An 18,438-nucleotide genomic window follows, 5' to 3' on the forward strand; every position below is an offset into this window, starting at 1 on the left:
CACAGGAAGTTATGGAAGGAGAAAAGTCACTCATGGAAAGAACTATAAGCACTGAATCCATGTGGGGTAAAAAGGTTATCCGGATTTTTGCATATTAAATGTAAATGAGTCAACATGTATGCGGTATTTGAATGCATCAGTGCCAATCACTACTAAAATGAAAGCTCAGTGTGATAGTTAAATCTCAATTCTTCAGAACTCTAATTGTTATTATTGGACCTTGAGGAAAGAGGCAAAAAGTGCAACTACTGGAAGAAGGCATTTACTCACAAAACATCTAACCTCTGTAGATCTAAAAGGGATTTAAAAGAACCACCTAATCAAATTTCTAACACCATCTATCTACATCATAAAACAGTATCATATGATGAAAATGATCATTTTGATGCACCGTTATTCCTTAAGTCAACAAAAAATATTCTGTTCCATTTAACAGAGTCTTATTACCAAGGTGAGACTTGAACTCCCAAGGAAAAGAGCCATTAACCCTATATTGTCTGAAACGCAAAACCCTGTCAAGAATTAAAGAGACAAACCCTAAAGTACATGGGAAGTGCGCATTCACCAATTTACGAGTCCCACTGATGCTTATGGAGACATTTTTCTACAAGACATAAATGCTGGTCCTTTCATCAGGCAAGTAGGTTCAAATCCTAAATGACTCAGTCCCTGGTATTCATCAGCCCACGGTCCTGTGCCAGCCTGACATGCCTCTCGGTCTCCTGACACCGGCTCCATCTCCCGGATGCTTTCCCACACATCCACACCCCGCTTACCACAAAGTGCACTTACCACTTAGTGCTTTTAACTTCTGATACAAGCAACAACAATGGGTAGGTGAAAACACAATTGTGAAAAGAGAAATATCAGAATCAAAACTTTCATCTTAAAATAAAAGAGGAAAATAATAACATACTTACTGGGCACTTGTGAATCAATCAGAATCCATGGAAAAACAGCAGATACCTATAATGCTTGCCAATGTTTTATAGATAAACATACATATAAACACATCTACACTGAGTGGCCAGATTATGACTGGCCAGATTATTATGACTGGCCAGATTATTATGACCACCCCATCAGTACAATGAAGTGAATTAGTTATGCAAATAATAATAATAATAATAATAATAATAAAACCGTGAAAGTATTTGGTTAGGAAGTTTTCAATATTCAGTATTTTTGGAAGTGTCAATGAAGTACTGATGGGGTGGTCATAATAATCTGGCTACTCGGTGTATATATCTATACCCTCCTCCTTCACCAGCTACTTCAGATAAGTGCCTGGCTCTGGAGAAAACTCTATTCAAAAACAGTCTACTCAACACCCAGCCCATGTGGCTCAGTGGTTGAGCACTGACCCACAAACCAGGAGGTCACGCTTCAATTCCCAGTCAGGGCACATGCCTGGGTTGTGGGCTCCATCCCCAGTGGTGGTTGTGCAGGAGGCAGCCAAGCCAATGATTCTCTCTCATCATTGATGTTTCTATCTCTCTCTCTCCCTCGCCCTTCCTCCCTCTGAAATCAATTACAATCTATATAACCTAAAAAAAAAGTCTACTCAACTATATTCCTGGTTCTCAGATGGACCATTATATCATTATGATAGCTGAGCAGCATTGTATTTAATACACATTAGGTTGAAACCTTCTTTAGTAAACAGCAAGAAGAAGAATTTAGGGATAACAAACAGTGATATAATAAAAGAGGAGGAAGAAAACATAGAACTGTCTTTTAATAAAAAACATAAGAATAGAATGTAGCCATTAATGTAATCTGAAACTAACCACACCCTGAAAATTGTTTTATGGAAAGAAACACATCTTAATTTGGAATAAAAAAAAAAATCTAGGAAGTGTCACTTTACATATAAAATGTGACAGAGTAAAGGAACAGGAAAAGGCAACTTTCACATGCACCTAAAAAGTTGCCACAGGTGTTTTAGCAAAACACTTCGTTGGTGCCTATATTTACCATACCTGAACATACTGTTCTGCCATGCTGCATGTTAATAAAGAATACAAAACAAAAATAGGGAAATGTTAGCAGAATAAAACATAAAACGATTGCATGGAGAATTACAAAATTAATTCACAAGCTTTTATCTGGTATTTGACATGCATTAGCAATTTAACAATTTTTAACTCAATTAAGAAACCATGAATCTCTTAGTTATGACCGGATTACCTACTAGATGGGTTTGTTAAAATATTTTGTCCTTTTCAGGACTCAGAGCAAGTTGTAAGATCCTGTTACAGGAGTCTCCTTTTAAATCAGTTTTTAATTCACTTATTAAACACAAAGAGAACACGAAAACAAAGATATGCCTTTTAGGTTGTATCTATTGGGTGCTGTTTTTAGAATAAAGATTTTCGTCATTGCGTAGCATCATGTAAAAATAACCAATGTCACAGTGAAGTGCTGCTGCAAATAGAGAATAAGAAAACTAAGTTTGTAACCTCAGACATGCAACATTCATTTTAACTGAAAAAAAACTGGAAGCTGTACAAGTTGTTCGTAGTTCTTAGTTCTGAGGGGATAAATTTCCATTTAAAACTTTTCAACAGATTCAAAAACACAACGACTATTGACTCAGCTCACTACCCTTCCGGTCGCATGTGGCAAAAGGGCTAACCCCACTCCAGCACTTACTTCTCTTCTGTGACACGGCCTGCAAGCACGCAGTCACAATGTCGCAGTTCTTCTGGACTTTATGCAGAAGCCGATCTTTCTGCTTCAGCTGCCGGAGTAACTTCGCCGACTGAATGCCAATTCTGTACTTAAGCTCTCGGAGGATCGTCTTCAGTTCATTAGCGTCTATTAGAAAAGAAGATTTAAAATAGAACAGTAAAAACCCTGAGAGGAATACAAATGCCAACATGATGCTAATTGTAAGATAATTATCTAGATTCTAGAACATCCATGCAGGTAATTCTGGGTTCTCACTCAGTATTCAGTTAAGATATTCTGATCAAATAAGTCACTCATCCATTTCTTGCCCTGTCAATGAGACAAATACAGTGAGGCCTTGACTTACGAGTGTCCCGACTAACGAGTTTTTTGAGATACCAGCTGTCTCTCCACGGATTTTTTGCATTGAGTTGACAGAGTAATTTGAGTTAACGAGCTCCTTAAAGAGCTCGGTCTCGGAACGAATTAAACTCGTAATCAAGGCCCCACTGTACTATAAAATAAACTTTATCCACCTGTAATATGTAAGCAAGACTCTTAACTTTTACCATATTTAGCTCTGGTTGCATATTTGCCTTTTATAGCTTGAAAACTAGCATGTATATTTGGTATCATCAATGTACTTACAGACTAAGCTGCAAGAAAATAATCTTTTCGAGTCTGTTGCATCAATGATAAACCTGATAAATATTTTGTTGTTGTTGTTAGTCCTAACTGAAGGATATTTTTCCATTGAATTTTAAAGAGAGTGGAAGGGAGGGAGGATGGGGAGAGACAGAGAGAGAGAAACATCAATGTGAGAGAGACACATCGATTGTTTGCCTCCCGCACCGGCCCCAACCACGACCTGGGATCAAGCCTGCCACCAAGGCTCCTGCCCTTGACCGGAATCGAACCAGAGACCCTTCAGTCCGCTCTATCCACTGAGCAAAACCAGCTAGGGCCTGATAAATATTTTTTAAAGTATTCACCTTTGTTTGTAAATAATCAGCCAAAAGTAAATAATACTACCATTTTCTAATGCAGATAAATGTGAAAATACTGTTTTTGTTTTAAATATACAGTCTTCCAATAGCTTGAATATTAGGTACAATATCTCATCTTCGAAACTCAGTAATTTTTCAAATGTGCAGAAAGTACATTTCCTTTAAATGAATAAATTAAAAATAATTCTATATTCATAAAGCTAATATTCTCAACAGCAGTTTCTACAAGTGAAAAAAAGACTTGGGAATCAGAAATGTCAACAATCTTTATGTGAATGACCATAACAATTTGGGAGTGTTGTTTGTCACTCCTGACATTACCGTCAGTCATTACAGTGTGAACAGCCAGGCAGGAAAGCCTCCTGCTCAGCTTGGCATTGGCTAGGCCCTCAGTAGAGGTCCTGTGTGGGGGTTGGATCTACTCCTGTTGAAAATGATTAGGAGAAACTAGGCAGGATCAGAAGAGAACAAAAGAAATGTTCAAAAGTAAGAAAAGTACTTCAGAGGTCAGAGGAAGTGAACTTTTTGAGTCAGTATAAGAGAAGTGCAGGGCGTTGCTTTAACCTCTGTCATAGCTGACCCCATCATTTGGAAAATGCTAATTGACCTTGAGTGAACAAGAACTTCCTTTGGACCAACCAACTATCTGTGTGATCTTAGGCAAGGTCGTGCTCAAAGACTCAAATTATGCTTAGAATACTAGATTATTCTGAGAAACAAATGTGAATACTCTTTATGAACACTAACATAAACAGCACTAAAATAAGAAAGAAGAAGGAATGTCTATGAAGAAGAGAACACAGACCAGTTATCTCTCTCACCCTGAGTTCAAACACGGTGGCATGTCATGGGAAATCAGAGCTCACTTAGGTTAAATGAAACTACCTGGGTTCTAAGAACGGTCAACTATGAGAAACAGCTACCAGAAGAGATCAGAGGCTCTACATTCTTAGATTCCTTCAGAGAGAGCAGGTAGCCTTTCTTTGAATGTTTAAAATTTTTCCTTTCACAGGGGTTGCCTAAGACCATTCTGCATATCAGATATTTACATTACGATTCATAACAGTAGCAAAATTACAGTTATGAAGTAGAAACGAAAATAATTTTATGGTTGGGGGCACAACATGAGGAACTGTATTTAAAGGGCCAGAAGGTTGAGAACCACTGTTCTAGGGGTAGGACTATCATCTTGCATTTAAATTATACTTTCTTCCACAAAAGAGTCATTTTTCAGCAACTCTTAATGGTACCTACAGCTCTGTGGGTCTCTGAATTATATGTGTTGTCCAATATGGGAAAATCTTCAGAGTTCAGTTTGGAAACCTACAGCATGATTTGCTGGTATACAAGCATCCCAAAGACAGGAATAAAGTCTTCTTTACCTTTGCATGCCCCATGGCACCAGCTACAGCTCCTCACACAGTTTTAAATAAATAGGAAAAATGAGATCATCAAGTGACAAACAATGGACAATTATCTTTCTAAGGAATCCCAGTGTATATAATAAATATTATTATTATATCTAACACTTATTGAGCATGTTATACACATTAACTTATATAATTCTCAGTACAGTCCTGTGAAGTAGGTATTATTATTTCTACTTATAAGTGAGAGAAATGAGACAGAGAGGTTAAGTAGCTTGCGTGAGGTCCCACTGTTAGTAAGGAACAGCAGCAGGATATCAGCTCAAGCATTTGACTCCAAAGTTCATCCCATAATGAAAACTCTGAGAAGAGTGTAGATTTCCTGAGAAACCATTTTGGTGCCTCAAATAAATAAAGGACCCACACATGCGAAATATGTAGAAATAGGTGCTACATCGATGCTACAGCAAAATCTCTGACAGAAAAAAAGAGAGAATACACAGGTTATCTGCATTATATGAGACTCCTACTAGGTACTATGTTGATTTTTTTTTTTTTACCCTGGAAAAGAACAAAAACAGGTAACCTAATAAGCTGTAAAATTAAGCAGACAGCTGTTTCCATCACCTGATTTTTTTTCTTAGTACTCTAATGATGTTTATTGATAAAGGTGGAGGGGGCATGGCTATTAGAATATGGTATCTTTTTTAAAATATATATTTTTTTATTGATTTTTTACAGAGAGGAAGGGAGAGGGATAGAGAGTTAGAAACATCGATGAGAGAGAAACATCAATCAGCTGCCTCCTGCACACTCCCTACTGGGTATGTGCCTGCAACCAAGGTACATGCCCTTGACCGGAATCGAACCTGAGACCCTTGAGTCCGCAGGCCAACGTTCTACCCACTAAGCCAAACCAGTCAGGGCTAGAATATGGTATCTTATTCATCCTAACAGGGTTGACTGAAAGAAAAGATTAACAAGCAACTAACCATGCAATAAGACTGAGACCTGGGCAAAGCAGACTCTTATATATCTTAAGAATGATTACTATAGAAAACTGTGGTACATCTACACAATGGAATACTACGCTGCTGTAAAAGAGAACTCTTAACATTTGCAACAGCATGGATGGAACTGGAGAGCGTTATGCTAAGTCAGTGGTTCTCAACCTTCATAATGCCTCAACCCTTTAATACAGTTCCTCATGTTGTGGTAACCCCCAACCATAAAATTATTTTCGTTGCTACTTCAGAACTGTAATTTTGCTACTGTTATGAATCGTAATGTAAATATCTGATACGCAGTATGTATTTTCATTGTTACAAATTGAACATAATTAAAGCATAGTGATTAATCACAAAAACAATATGTAATTATATATTCAATATGTGTTTTCCGATGGTCTTAGGCGACCCCTGTGAAAGGGTCATTCAACCCTCAAAGGGGTCGAGACCCACAGGTTGAGAACCACTGTGCTAAGTGAAATAAGCCAGTCAGAGAAAGATAAATATCACAGATCTCACTCATTTGTGGAATATAATGAACAACCTAAACTGATGAACAAAAATAGAACCAGAGTCATAGAAGCATTGAACAGACTGTCCAGCCTATGAGGGAAGGCAGGGGGTGAGCGGTTAAGAAATCAACCAAAGGACTTGCATGCGTGCATATGAGCATGACCAATGGACACAGATAGTAGGGGGGTGAGGGCATGTGCTAGGGGGTGGGGGCGGCCGGGGAGAGGTCAATGGGGGAAAAAGGAGACTTACATAATACTTTAAACAATAAAGAATTTAAATTTTTTTAAAAAAAGAATGATTACTATAGTGGTCACTTCTTTGAAATCCACTTGCAAAGCTGTACTGTTACTTCTTTAAAAATTAGCTTGCCATATTTCCTCTTCCAAAAGGAAATTACTAATCCTCCAAATTTGCTCGGTAATGAAAAGCTAAATCATAATTCTTCAAAATTGATTTTGTTGGATTCTAAAAGAACTATTGCCCTGCGGAACTCCAGGCATAAACAGACGCCCGGTGAACAGCCAAATAATTGTATCAAATGAAATGGCACAACTCCAGCAAAGTCCCAGGCAGGGGGAGGAAGGTGGAAGTCGTTTGTAACAATCAGCTGGGGGGAAAAAATCTTCACTGGGAAGCCAAAAGAGGAAGCTGAAAGCTGTTTACATAGATTTGAGAAAGCAGACAGATTTATTCCTTTTCTGGTTAGTTTTTTTTTTTTTCTTTTCTTTTGTTTTCTAGCAACAGCTAGTCTGATTTTTCAATTAGAGGAGACAGGATATTATTATCGTAGGCATCCTCTCTTTCCCCTCTCCCCTGGTAGTTTAGCACCAGGACATGAATTCAAGAACTGTTGTGGTTTAGCATGTTTTCCACACCTCACTTCATTTTGTAAATTGAAGTCATGGCATATCTATTTAAAAAAAGAGGACTGTAATAATTGTGTTAGTGCCTGAAGGGCAAACTACTTATTAGCAGTTGAGGGGGAGGGGGATCTCAATTAGGACACAGCATCAGAGTCTGGTAACAAAAGAAACAACAAATTCTCCTCTCCCCCTGGAAACCAAGGCCATTTTCAGATGGCCTCTCCAACTGATAATGTCAACATTCTCCAAGTGCTAATGCTAATACTCTAGGGCCCTCCACTAATGAAAAGTCCACCTAGTGAGCTTCTTGAAACCAGACGTTCTGGCAGAAATGGAACGCACACGTTCTGTTTAGAAACCGAATTATGGAATTATTCTGCCTCGCTAGTTAAACACTATCCCAGTAGTGTGGCCAGGGAGGGGCATTATTTAAACCAGTGGTTCTCAACCTTCCTAATGCCGAGACCCTTTAATACAGTTCCTCATGTGGTGGTGACCCACAACCATAAAATTATTTTCGTTGCTACTTCATAACTGTAATTTTGCTACTGTTATGAATCGTAATGTAAATGTCTGATATGCAGGATGTATTTTCATTGTTACAAAATGAACATAATTAAAGCATAGTGATGAATCACAAAAACAATATGTAGTTATATATGTGTTTTCCGATGGTCTTAGGCGACCCCTGTGAAAGGGTCATTCGACCCCCAAAGGGGTCGCGACCTACAGGTTGAGAACCGCTAATTTAAACTAAAAAAAAAAAAAAAAAAGCCCCCAGATGCCTCACTGCTCCCAGCGCCCGAAGTCACTTCACGTGAACTTATCAGAAACTCCAAACCTGTCCTAACAGCTGTTCTGGCGACATTAGAGCCTGGACAGCCTCTCCCCATGGAGCCTCCACAAACACACGGGGCGGGGTGGAGACCGCAGCTGCCACGCCAACAACGGAGGCTCCACTCCACGGCTCGAAGGGGATGCGGGTCGGGGAGACGATAAGAAATACGTCTAGTCGTGTTTCCGTGACACTGTGGACGCCAGCGACCCATCCATGGAGACACCCCGAACTTAACAATCTGTGCGCTAGACGGCTCAGTCCGGGTGCGCACAGGCGGGCGCGGGGGCCCGGGCGCGCAGGGCTGGGGGGCTGCGGCGCTCCCTCTCCGGCAGGCCCGCCCTCGGGCAGGTCCCCCCACCGGCAGCCCCTTCCCCCCTCCCCCGCCCCCCCCCGGCAGGAACCCCCTCTGGCAGCCCCCTCCCCTCCCACCCTCACCTTTCTGCCGCAGGTACAGGCGCTGGTGCTGCTCGCTCGGCCGCTCCCGCAGCTCCTGCAGCTCCCGGGAGTCGCCGCGCCCGCCCAGGACCACGTCGGAGCCCGAGGCCTCGGTGGAGCTGTCGAGGCTGTCGCGGCGCCGCTGGAGGCCCCCGGGCCCGCGGCCCCCGCCGGCCGCCTCCTCCTCCTCGGTGCAGCTGTACAGCTCGGTGAGCAGCCCGCTCACCAGGGACGCCGTGCGGCTGGTCCGCCCGCCCCGCCGCTCGCCGGGCTCCGCGTCCTCTTCGCCCTCCCAGGGATCCTGGGGGTCCGGCGGCAGCCCCGCCGCGGGCGCGCCCCGCAGGGGTGGAGCCGGGGGCACGGCAGGAACCGCTTCCTCCACGCCGTCCTCCGTCCTGACCTCAGGCTCCGGGCGCAGGGTCGGGCCCCGGCCCGTGGGAAGGACCTCCATAGCCCGCGGCGTGGTGCGCGGCGCCCGGCGCCCAGCTCCCGCCGCTCCCCGCCGGCCGCCTGCCAGTTCCGGGAGGAGGCGCGGCCTTTCCCCCGCGGGGTGCCCTCGGCCGGGCGCCCAGCCAGCGAGCTCCGGATCCCCAAGGCGGCTAGCCTCCCCCCACCGCCCCCTCCCCTCTCCGGGCCGGCATTGGTCCTGGGCTCCAGCGGGAGGAGAGCCGGCGGCCACGCCGTTGGGCTACCTGGGGACACCTGCAGCAGGTGAGGCCCGGCTCCGGCCCGAGGGGGCAGGGCGCTCTGGCGCTGCCACCTTCCCCTTCAAGCACGTGACTTAACTCCAACGGGGAGCAACTCCTACATCCTATTCAGCCGCCGGTTGGAAATAATGCCGGGAGCGTTCTCAACGCCAACCGGTAGACAGAGGCGGGGAGCTCCCTTCTCCACATCCCCAGGGCACAGTGCCCAGCCCTTCTCACCTTCCCGCCAGACTTGGGTGCCTTTCAAGGTGTTCTTAGCTAGATTCTGATAACCTTCCTGAAGCGCTGACATATACTTCAGATTTAATAGCGCTGTGAACTTTTTCCTCCAGCGATAAAGTACTGGGTTAAGGGCAACTAATTCCCTGGCACCAGACCTAACAGAATGAGGATTTAATGCCCAGGAGATAACCACACTAATAATAAATTGATGTCACTGATTTTGACAGTAAACAAACGCTTACATGATATCCTGAGAGATGTATGTTTATGGTAGGCCTCAATTGAACGCTGAGGTACCCTTCCACTGCAGATATTTTCACAAATCTATATATAAAAGCCGACCACCCAGTAGCTATGACGCGCACTGACCACCTGGGGGCAGATGCTCAATGCAGGAGCGGAAACCACAGGCATGGAAACATGGAACAGAATGATGAATCTCAGAGGGAAGGGGGCGGTCGGGAAGAGATTAACCCAGTGATGATGAACCTTTTGAGCTCAGTGTGTCAGAATTTTGAAAAACCCTAACTTAACTCTGGTGCCGTGTCACATATAGAAATTTTTTGATATTTGCAACCATAGTAAAACAAAGACTTATATTTTTGATATTTATTTTATATATTTAAATGCCATTTAACAAAGAAAAATCAACCAAAAAAATGAGTTCGAGTGTCACCTCTGACACATGTGTCATAGGTTCACCACCACTGGATTAGCCAATGATCTTATATGCATACTAGAGGCCTGGTGCACGGATGCACCAGTAGAGTCCCTCAACCTGGCCTGTGCCCTCTTGCAATCTGGGCCCCCTCGGGGGATGTTGGAGAGCCAGTTTCTGCCCGATCCCCGCAGGCCAGGCTGAGGGACCCCACCAGTGCATGAATCCGTGCACTGGGCCTCTAGTTTAATAATTGTCAGCTTCTTTGAGAGCTTTATTTGGGCCAGGCACTGTTTTGTTTTGTTTTTAAATGGAGTCCCAGGCACTATCTCACTTTAATACTATAAAGCAGGTAAGTACTATTTGTTTGAGTAGAACTGACCACATAACATTATATTAGTTTCAAGTGTATAACAATCCTCCTCCTCCTGTAGAATAAAAGCGTAGTATGCAATTGTCCCCTCCACCAGGAGTTTGTCTGGGAGTTCGACCAGGGGGCAGGGCTGGCTGGGGGAAGGGAGGGAGGCCCCGGCTGGTGGCAGCAGCAGGCAGTTGGGGGAAGGGAGGGAATACCCGGCCAGCAGCCGCTAAGGACCTTACCAGTGCACAAATTTTGTGCACGGAGTCTCTAGTAATTCAATATTTGTATATATTGTGAAATAATCATCATCAAAATAAACATGCATAGCTACAAAGGTAAATACTATTTTATCCTCACTTTTCAGATGAGGGAACTGAGGCATGGAGTGTCTAAATAACTGCCCATTCACAAAGAATAAAGTGAACTTTTCTTAAAGCCAAAGTCTGGCTTTCATTATGGATGAACACATTTTTCTTTATGGATGAATATATGTCCATCTCCTAATGCTATTAAATTGTTACCAGATTTCTAAAAGAAGCAACAGTGCACCTAGTGAACAGTGGTGATGCTTGACGTTTGATCAACACACTTTTTACATTTCAAGGCACTTTCATAGTAGAGCCTTGCCCTACAGGTCCCTTGACACTACCACCATAATACATGTAAACATAGAGTGAGAACAATAGGACCCATTTTGAAATTGGAGTTAATAGAAGGAAAGTAGAAGTTTTATAACTTTTCTCTTAGGTATCCATAATTTAAAATTATACTAGAACCTGGCCATCATGGCTCAGTGGTTGAGCATCCACCTATAAACCATCTATGAGGGATCAAGGTCATAGGGCATATGCCTAAGTTGCAGGCTCAATCCCCAGTGCAGGGCATGCAGGAGGCAGCCAATCAATGGTTCTCTCTCATCATTGATGTTTCTACCTCTCTCCATCTCCCTTCCTCTCTGAAATCTTTTAAAATATATTTTTAAAAATTATACTAGAAATATTATTTTATGTTAAATTGTATCAACTACTATGTTATCTATTTAATTTTAAAATGTATGAAATAGAATGGGATTATTTATTTATAACTAGTGGCCCAGTACACGAATTCATGCACATTGAAAGGAAATTAATTAGAAGAAATATTTTAATATCACTATTCGCCCTTTCTCTATAATCGAAGTGTCAACCAAATTCACGATTGACAATGACAGAAGGAAACACATGTGTGCAATTGGCGCCAGGGAGAGTTTTTATGTATTGAGCATGCAGGAGTCAACTTAGCCTTTTATAGACATAGAATAAACGTGCTTAATTACACCTGCTTTCTGATTTAGCTAAACTTTTTCCAGCCCAGTGAAGCACCCCAACTTCTCTCTCAGGTAATTGTCAGCAACACAGCAGTAAATATCAATACAACTCAGATTATTATTGTAGATCATGCAGGGAGAACAAAGGGTAAAATATTTAACTGCAGCAGTGTTTGACTATATTCTACGCCAGTGGTTCTCAACCTTCCTAATGCCGCGACCCTTTAATACAGTTCCTCATGTTGTGGTGACCCCCAACCATAAAATTATTTTCGTTGCTACTTCAGAACTGTAATTTTGCTACTGTTATGAATCATAACGTAAATATCTGATATGCAGAATGTATTTTCATTGTTACAAATTGAACATAATTAAAGCATAGTGATGAATCACAAAAACAATATGTAATTATATATGTGTTTTCCGATGGTCTTTGGCGACCCCTGTGAAAGGGTCGTTTGACCCCCAAAGGGGTCACGACCCACAGGTTGAGAACCGCTGTTCTATGAGGTGAGAAAACCTGAAGTCATTTTCAAGGTTCACCATTTCTTCTTTTCAGTCAGATCAAGTTTCTAAGCTTTCTAAATCTTTGTTTTTCTGGCTAATGAAAAGAAAATAGGATTCTACCGAGTCGCCTATCTACCTACTCCATGACTCCTGTGAAGATCAAATGAGATGAGGCACGGGAAAACACTTCACAGACAATTGATTACAGTGTAAAGTGTTTCCACCTGGCTATAAAGCAAGTAGTGTTCCTGGGCTAAAGAAACTGCAAGGAGGCTAGTTGTTGCTAGAGAGAAGAAGCCAGGCGTTGCTATGTGACATCATTGCCTGGAGGGTCAGACACAGCATATTAGTCTTTTATATAGAGAGATTTTGTTTTGTTTTTTGAGGCTGTTTTTTTTTTCTACTGTCTCTGGCATTGAATAGAGTCCTGAGAGCCTTCCTTCATATGCCGAACTTTGTAAGAAGCAGCACTTTTATAAAGGGAAACACTGAAATGGGATTTCTTTTCTTAGTTGATTTCCCAGCCCTTTCTCTCTATCTCAACCCAGTTAGAGATGTGATAATTGCTAGTCTTCAACACTGTTCTCATCCAGGGTTTCTCTCTCAGGACCTATGGATAAAGAAACTCATCGTGAGCTAAAGGGGATGGTGACAAAGGCCAGGAAAAAAACAGCAGGTCAACATTTTTCAATTAATCAGAACTTCAAAGTTATTTCCCATTCCCCATCATTACCAAATTACCTGAGGAGAGAAAATGGGCAAAATAAGAACTAATAAGGAGGGGACTCTTCCCCTTCCCTACATGGGAGTCAGTTCTGTGGGACTCTTTCTCTCTCCCCACGTGGGAGTCTGTACTTGTTCTTCAATAAATCTCCACCTTTGCTATATATATAAAAAAAAAACAGCCTCTTCCAAGCCGGGTCAGGACCCGGCAGCGCGAGCGGGATTCCGCGTTGCGGGGTTCAGAGCCGGCCGGGCCAGTTCCCGCGGGCGCCATGTCCCAGAACCTTCGGACCGCGCTCATTTTCGGCGGCTTCATCTCCTTGATCGGCGCCGCCTTCTACCCCATCTACTTCCGGCCCCTAATGCGGCCGGAGGAATACAAGAAGGAACAAGCTATAAACCGGGCTGGCATTGTTCAAGAAGACGTGCAGCCACCAGGGTTAAAAGTGTGGTCTGATCCATTTGGCAGGAAATGAGAAGGCTGTCACCAGCTCTGATTATGAAATTAGACATCTTCATGCTCTCCATTCTGCAGCAAGTGCGATAAATCACTTCATATAGGACGACGGCTGGAGAAGAAAACTGTAATGCCGTAAACATTACCGTGCACAAGGACTAATACTTCCCTTCTTAATATCCAGAGAACCCTGGAACAAATCACACCATTAGGAAGGTTTTCGTGATTCGCTTTACTTTCTACAAATGAAGCTGCCTCGCCCAGCTGTGTTTGGAGAGCTACTTATTATTCAGTCTCTACTTCTTACCCAGCCGTGTGCTGTGATATGAATACAAGCAACCAGGAGGCCTGGGAGGATCCGAGTCTGTTTTGCCATTTTCCACGTAGAAGATTTCAGTGAAAACCCACCATGCCGAGGAGCCTCAGAGGTCTCGCTGAGAGCGTTAAAGCTGATAAAACTCTTTAAGGACAACCTTCGTTGTCCTCTTTAAGAATAAACAGTTCAGATGAACTAAACTCGCCAAAGGTGGCTGCGTGTTGGGAAATAAATGCATAGGAATCAAGTCAGACTCAATGGGAATGCATGCATAGTAGGCATCAGTGTTGAATTAGTAGAAGTGAAACTGGGCATATTAAAATGATTTCTTTTTACTTGAAAAAAACAAAACAAAAAAACAAAAAACAACAACAACAACAACAAAACTAATAAGGAAGCAAAGTCAAGGTCTTTGCACTTGTTGGAATGATTTCCCCCCAAATAGCCATATGACTCTTCTCTCACTTGCGTTAGATCTCTGCTTAGATGTCTTCTCACTGCATTTTCCTAACCACTCTGTGAAATCACAGCTCCCTCTCCTCTCTCTCAGTATTCCCTTCTTCCCCGTCTTTGTTCTCTTTTTCCCCCATTATACTTCCCAACATACCATATCACCTGCTGATTTATTTTGTTATCTTTCTCCTGCCAGTGTCAATCAATTTTGCCAAGAACTGGAAGGCAAACAAAAGATTTATTTGGAGGCCTTAGGAATTGCAAATCTAGAAGTCACAGACTTAAGTAGGAACCCAATGTGTTCTGAGGAGGAAAGAAAGAGGTAGAGTTTATAAAGACTGAAAAGGGGAGGCTTTCAAAAGGATTACATAAATTGCTTTGAAGGAGCTGTGATTGGGGCTGGCAAGCCAATTTACACCATGCTATCCATTACTGATTGTTTATGTCCATTTCTAGGAGAAAATTTTATTTAATAGAGAGTTTAGTGATGCAGAACCAGTTCCAGAAACTGTATCAGGATGTAGCCCTTTGGTTTAGCCCAGTTCAAAAGTTCAGTTGCACATGGAAGGAAGTGAGTTAGCTCAGCTTCCCAGAGACCGCCCAGCTCTATTTTACAGTGCTCTCTTGACAACATCAACTCCATTTTGCTGTTTTTCTTTCATATTTACCTCTTCGGATTGAGATCTTTCCTGAGAAAGCATTGCTGATCAACCATTGGGAAGTATCATTGGTATGTCATTGGAAGAACAACATTGATCCCTCGTCTCCAGGAATGCTCATTCCTGATATGTCATTTTCCACGTAGAAGAGAGAGTAGTCTCCTGAGTGTCCAGTAAGAGCGTTTATGGCCACCTCTGAGCAACAAGGGGGTTGTCAGAAGTAGGGCTAAGTCACATTCCTCAGATCAAAAGTTCCTTTGTAGAGGTGGTCTCAGTCGAATTTATTCATTTTAACACCTCTAGGCATTGGGCTACCATTATTGTGGTAGTGGCTGTTAGTTGTTGTTTGATGCACCTGGTCAGACACCTAATTAAGGCAGTGAACAGTATAATCACAAAACCCACTATGATTAAGTCCTGTAATGTAGAATGAAACCCTGTTCCTCTAGGCAGCCAGCTAAATAAGTCTATCCATTCTTAACTTATAGGGTACTGTTCTGTCTGTTCAAGGACCTTAACATTTTTTTTTAAATATATTTTATTGATTTTTTACAGAGAGGAAGGGAGAGAGTTAGAAACATCGATGAGAGAGAAACATCAACCAGCTGCCTCCCGCACTTCCCCCACTGGGGATATGCCCGCAACCCAGGTACATGCCCACAACCCAGGTACATGCCCTTGACCGGAATCAAACCTAGGACCTTTCAGTCCGCAGGCCGACGCTCTATCCACTGAGCCAAATCGGTTTCGGCACATTTTGTTTTAGAACCTCAAACTATTGTACCACTTTATCTAATTTGTTAACATTGAAAACATTCTTCCTAAAGGGCATAAATATCACCTTGCTGGACACCTATCACATCTAGAGCCCTACAGTTGTGAAGTACACTTCCAGCCAGACTGTCAATTATTACTTGTTGTCCTTCAAGTTGTGGTAGCATTCAATATTTGTGCTACAAAAATAGTAAGATTTCTGATGGTCTTCTAATTCAGATACTCCATGCCTGAAAGGAAGCTCTAGTGAAGGCCTACCCAAAGCTTCATTTATTATGGGGTATCAGGTGGAAAGAGGACCGAAAAGACCATGCCCAAAACACCAATTCCATTTGGTCTGTTTTGGTCAAAGTTTATAGATTGTGGATAATGGCAGAGGAAGGGAGAATCTTCCTGGTGACAGTATCAGGTGCTGATATCACAATACCATATCTGCCTCACCATGGGGTTGACAAGGTGATACATTTGCATCCCACACAAGAAGAAACAGCCAGTACCTTCAAGTGAAATCATGTAATTAGTCCTTCAACACAGACTCTGAGGGAAGTCCTACTTATGAAGGAGGGACTTCATAGCCTTCATATGCTGGATGACCACAATAGTTGTCAACACAGAAGACATTCAAGTTATCGTGAGAATGATTAAAAGAGCACCTGAGGTTTCTATATATTTGGGTTAAGATTAAAAGTGTTACAATTTTGCAGGCTGGAATTCTCTAAGAGATAGATTTTTATCCATTTTACATCAAATACCAGATTTTTTATCTAGGCCCCTAGTAGTATATGGGAGCAGGACATTTGCAGGACTGAGTGGGATTATTCCTTGAATTTCCCAACATTAGAGAGGTAACATAAGAAGTAATATTGTAGTCACTTAAGGCCCATTGAATTGTGAACTCATGGTCGTTTGCATCATACAAGAGTGTAGTCATACATTTTTAAAGGGACAAAACCTGAAAGTATGCCTGAACTGTTTATATTTTCAAAACAGATAGGCAAGTTATTGGTAAGAGTCCAGACTGTATTTATGGGTATTTCTTTGTGGGTTAGGGGAGCTTATGAATGGATCTGGACACAGGAAGGTCATTTATTCCATCAATATTTTTTGAGGTTTGAGAATAAAGAAGGACTTTAAATCTGGAGTTATGTCCAGTTAGGTTTTGTAAGCTTTCAAGGTTCAAGGGCCAAGCCACTAATTCTGGTTCATCATGAGTATGGTTAGCTCAGTTGCATATCCAACAGTCAGTTAAATTAGCACTGTTGGGTAATCACTGGATAGTGGGAGCAAAAGGGTGTTGAAGGGCAAATAGGGTAGTCATTGTAGTAAGCAGACATAAGAATCTGAGTGTGTTCACAATGAAATCAGACTAACGAGCTAGGAAAAGGAAGAATGTTTTCTTAAGAGTTTTGTTCTGGCCGAAACCGGTTTGGCTCAGTGGATAGAGCGTCGGCCTGCGGACTGAAGGGTCCCAGGTTCGATTCCGGTCAAGGGCATGTACCTGGGTTGCGGGCACATCCCCAGTAGGAGGTGTGCAGGAGGCAGCTGGTCGATGTTTCTCTCTCATCGATGTTTCTAACTCTCTATCTCTCTCCCTTTCTCTCTGTAAAAAATCAATAAAATATATTTTTTTTAAAAAAGAGTTTTGTTCTGGCAAACCCTGGCTAGGGTATCTCAATAGTTAGAGCGTCGACCCTTGGACTGAAAGGTCTCAGTTTGGATTCCTGGTCAAGGGCACATACCTGGGTTGCAGGTTCCATCCGCAGCACTGGTGGGAGTGAGTATGGGAGGCAACCAATTGATGTGTCTCTCTTACATTGATGTTTCTCTCCCTATTCCCTCCCTCTCTTTCACTCTCTAAAAATCAATGGAAAAAATATCCTCAGGTGAGGATTACCAAACAAAAAGAGTTTTGTTCAGGAAAAAAAACACAGTTGTGATAGCAATAGGATCAGTAAATGAAACCAAGGTGCTCAAAGGGAAGAACAAGTGCAAGGGTTGCTGTGTGGAATCATGTCTGACTGACTGGCCTGGTCCGAGGTCTTGGAAGAGCCTTTGCATTAGGTACCATCTGCTCCCATCCAGAATGAAAATTCTAGTGGTGGTCTTGGGTTGTTCAGAGATTTTCAGCTTAAGATCTTCAGTAGGCTGAGCTGACCACTCAGGTGTGGGTATTTTTTAAATGAGAAACATGAATCTATGAGTCAATACCTCTAAGTTAAGCAGCACATGGGTTAGTTAATAATATCTCATATGGCCCTTTCCATTGGGGCTGAAAGTCATCTTTATAGAGATGGCATTTCCAATAGATACAATTTCCAGGTTGGAGATTGTGGATTGTAGATCTTTGCCTCCCGGGAGCAAGCCATAGAAAGATTGCTCTAGCAGTGTGAGTCGTAAGGGCCCTTATACATTCTTTACAATAAACAACAGGTCTTCTTCAGCAGTGCAGATTCATACATTCCTTGATCTAATCTCTTAGGTCTCCAAGTAATAATTTCAAAAGGAGACAAACTATGCTTGCCAAAGGGAGCAGATCCTAGGTTGAGCAATACCAAGGGGAGAGTCTTAGACCGAGGCAGATTAAAGGAC

The 18,438-nt window shown here is 42.5% G+C and overlaps 2 protein-coding genes across 2 annotated transcripts in view; one reads left to right on the plus strand and one right to left on the minus strand.

Annotated features, from left to right (window-relative positions):
• Nucleotides 1-9,157, minus strand: part of TBC1D30 (TBC1 domain family member 30) — a gene marked incomplete at its 5' end in the record, with an annotated part of 76,750 nt that extends 67,593 nt beyond the window's left edge. Inside the window, 2 exons of the mRNA XM_081084507.1 lie at nt 2,656-2,820; nt 8,707-9,157. Of these exons, the coding sequence (XP_080940633.1) occupies nt 2,656-2,820; nt 8,707-9,157 (616 nt within the window). The remainder of the gene's footprint in view (nt 1-2,655; nt 2,821-8,706) is intronic.
• A 4,243-nt stretch (nt 9,158-13,400) lies between these two features.
• Nucleotides 13,401-13,905, plus strand: LOC308514676 (small integral membrane protein 20). Its single transcript, XM_081084944.1, has one exon. The coding sequence runs from the start codon at nt 13,463-13,465 to the stop codon at nt 13,664-13,666; it is 204 nt and encodes a 67-aa protein (XP_080941070.1). The 5' UTR covers nt 13,401-13,462; the 3' UTR covers nt 13,667-13,905.
• The last annotated feature ends 4,533 nt before the right edge of the window (nt 13,906-18,438 follow it).

Source organism: Myotis nattereri, assembly GCF_964212035.1.
Source record: "Myotis nattereri genome assembly, chromosome: 2".
NCBI classification, from domain to species: domain Eukaryota; kingdom Metazoa; phylum Chordata; class Mammalia; order Chiroptera; family Vespertilionidae; genus Myotis; species Myotis nattereri.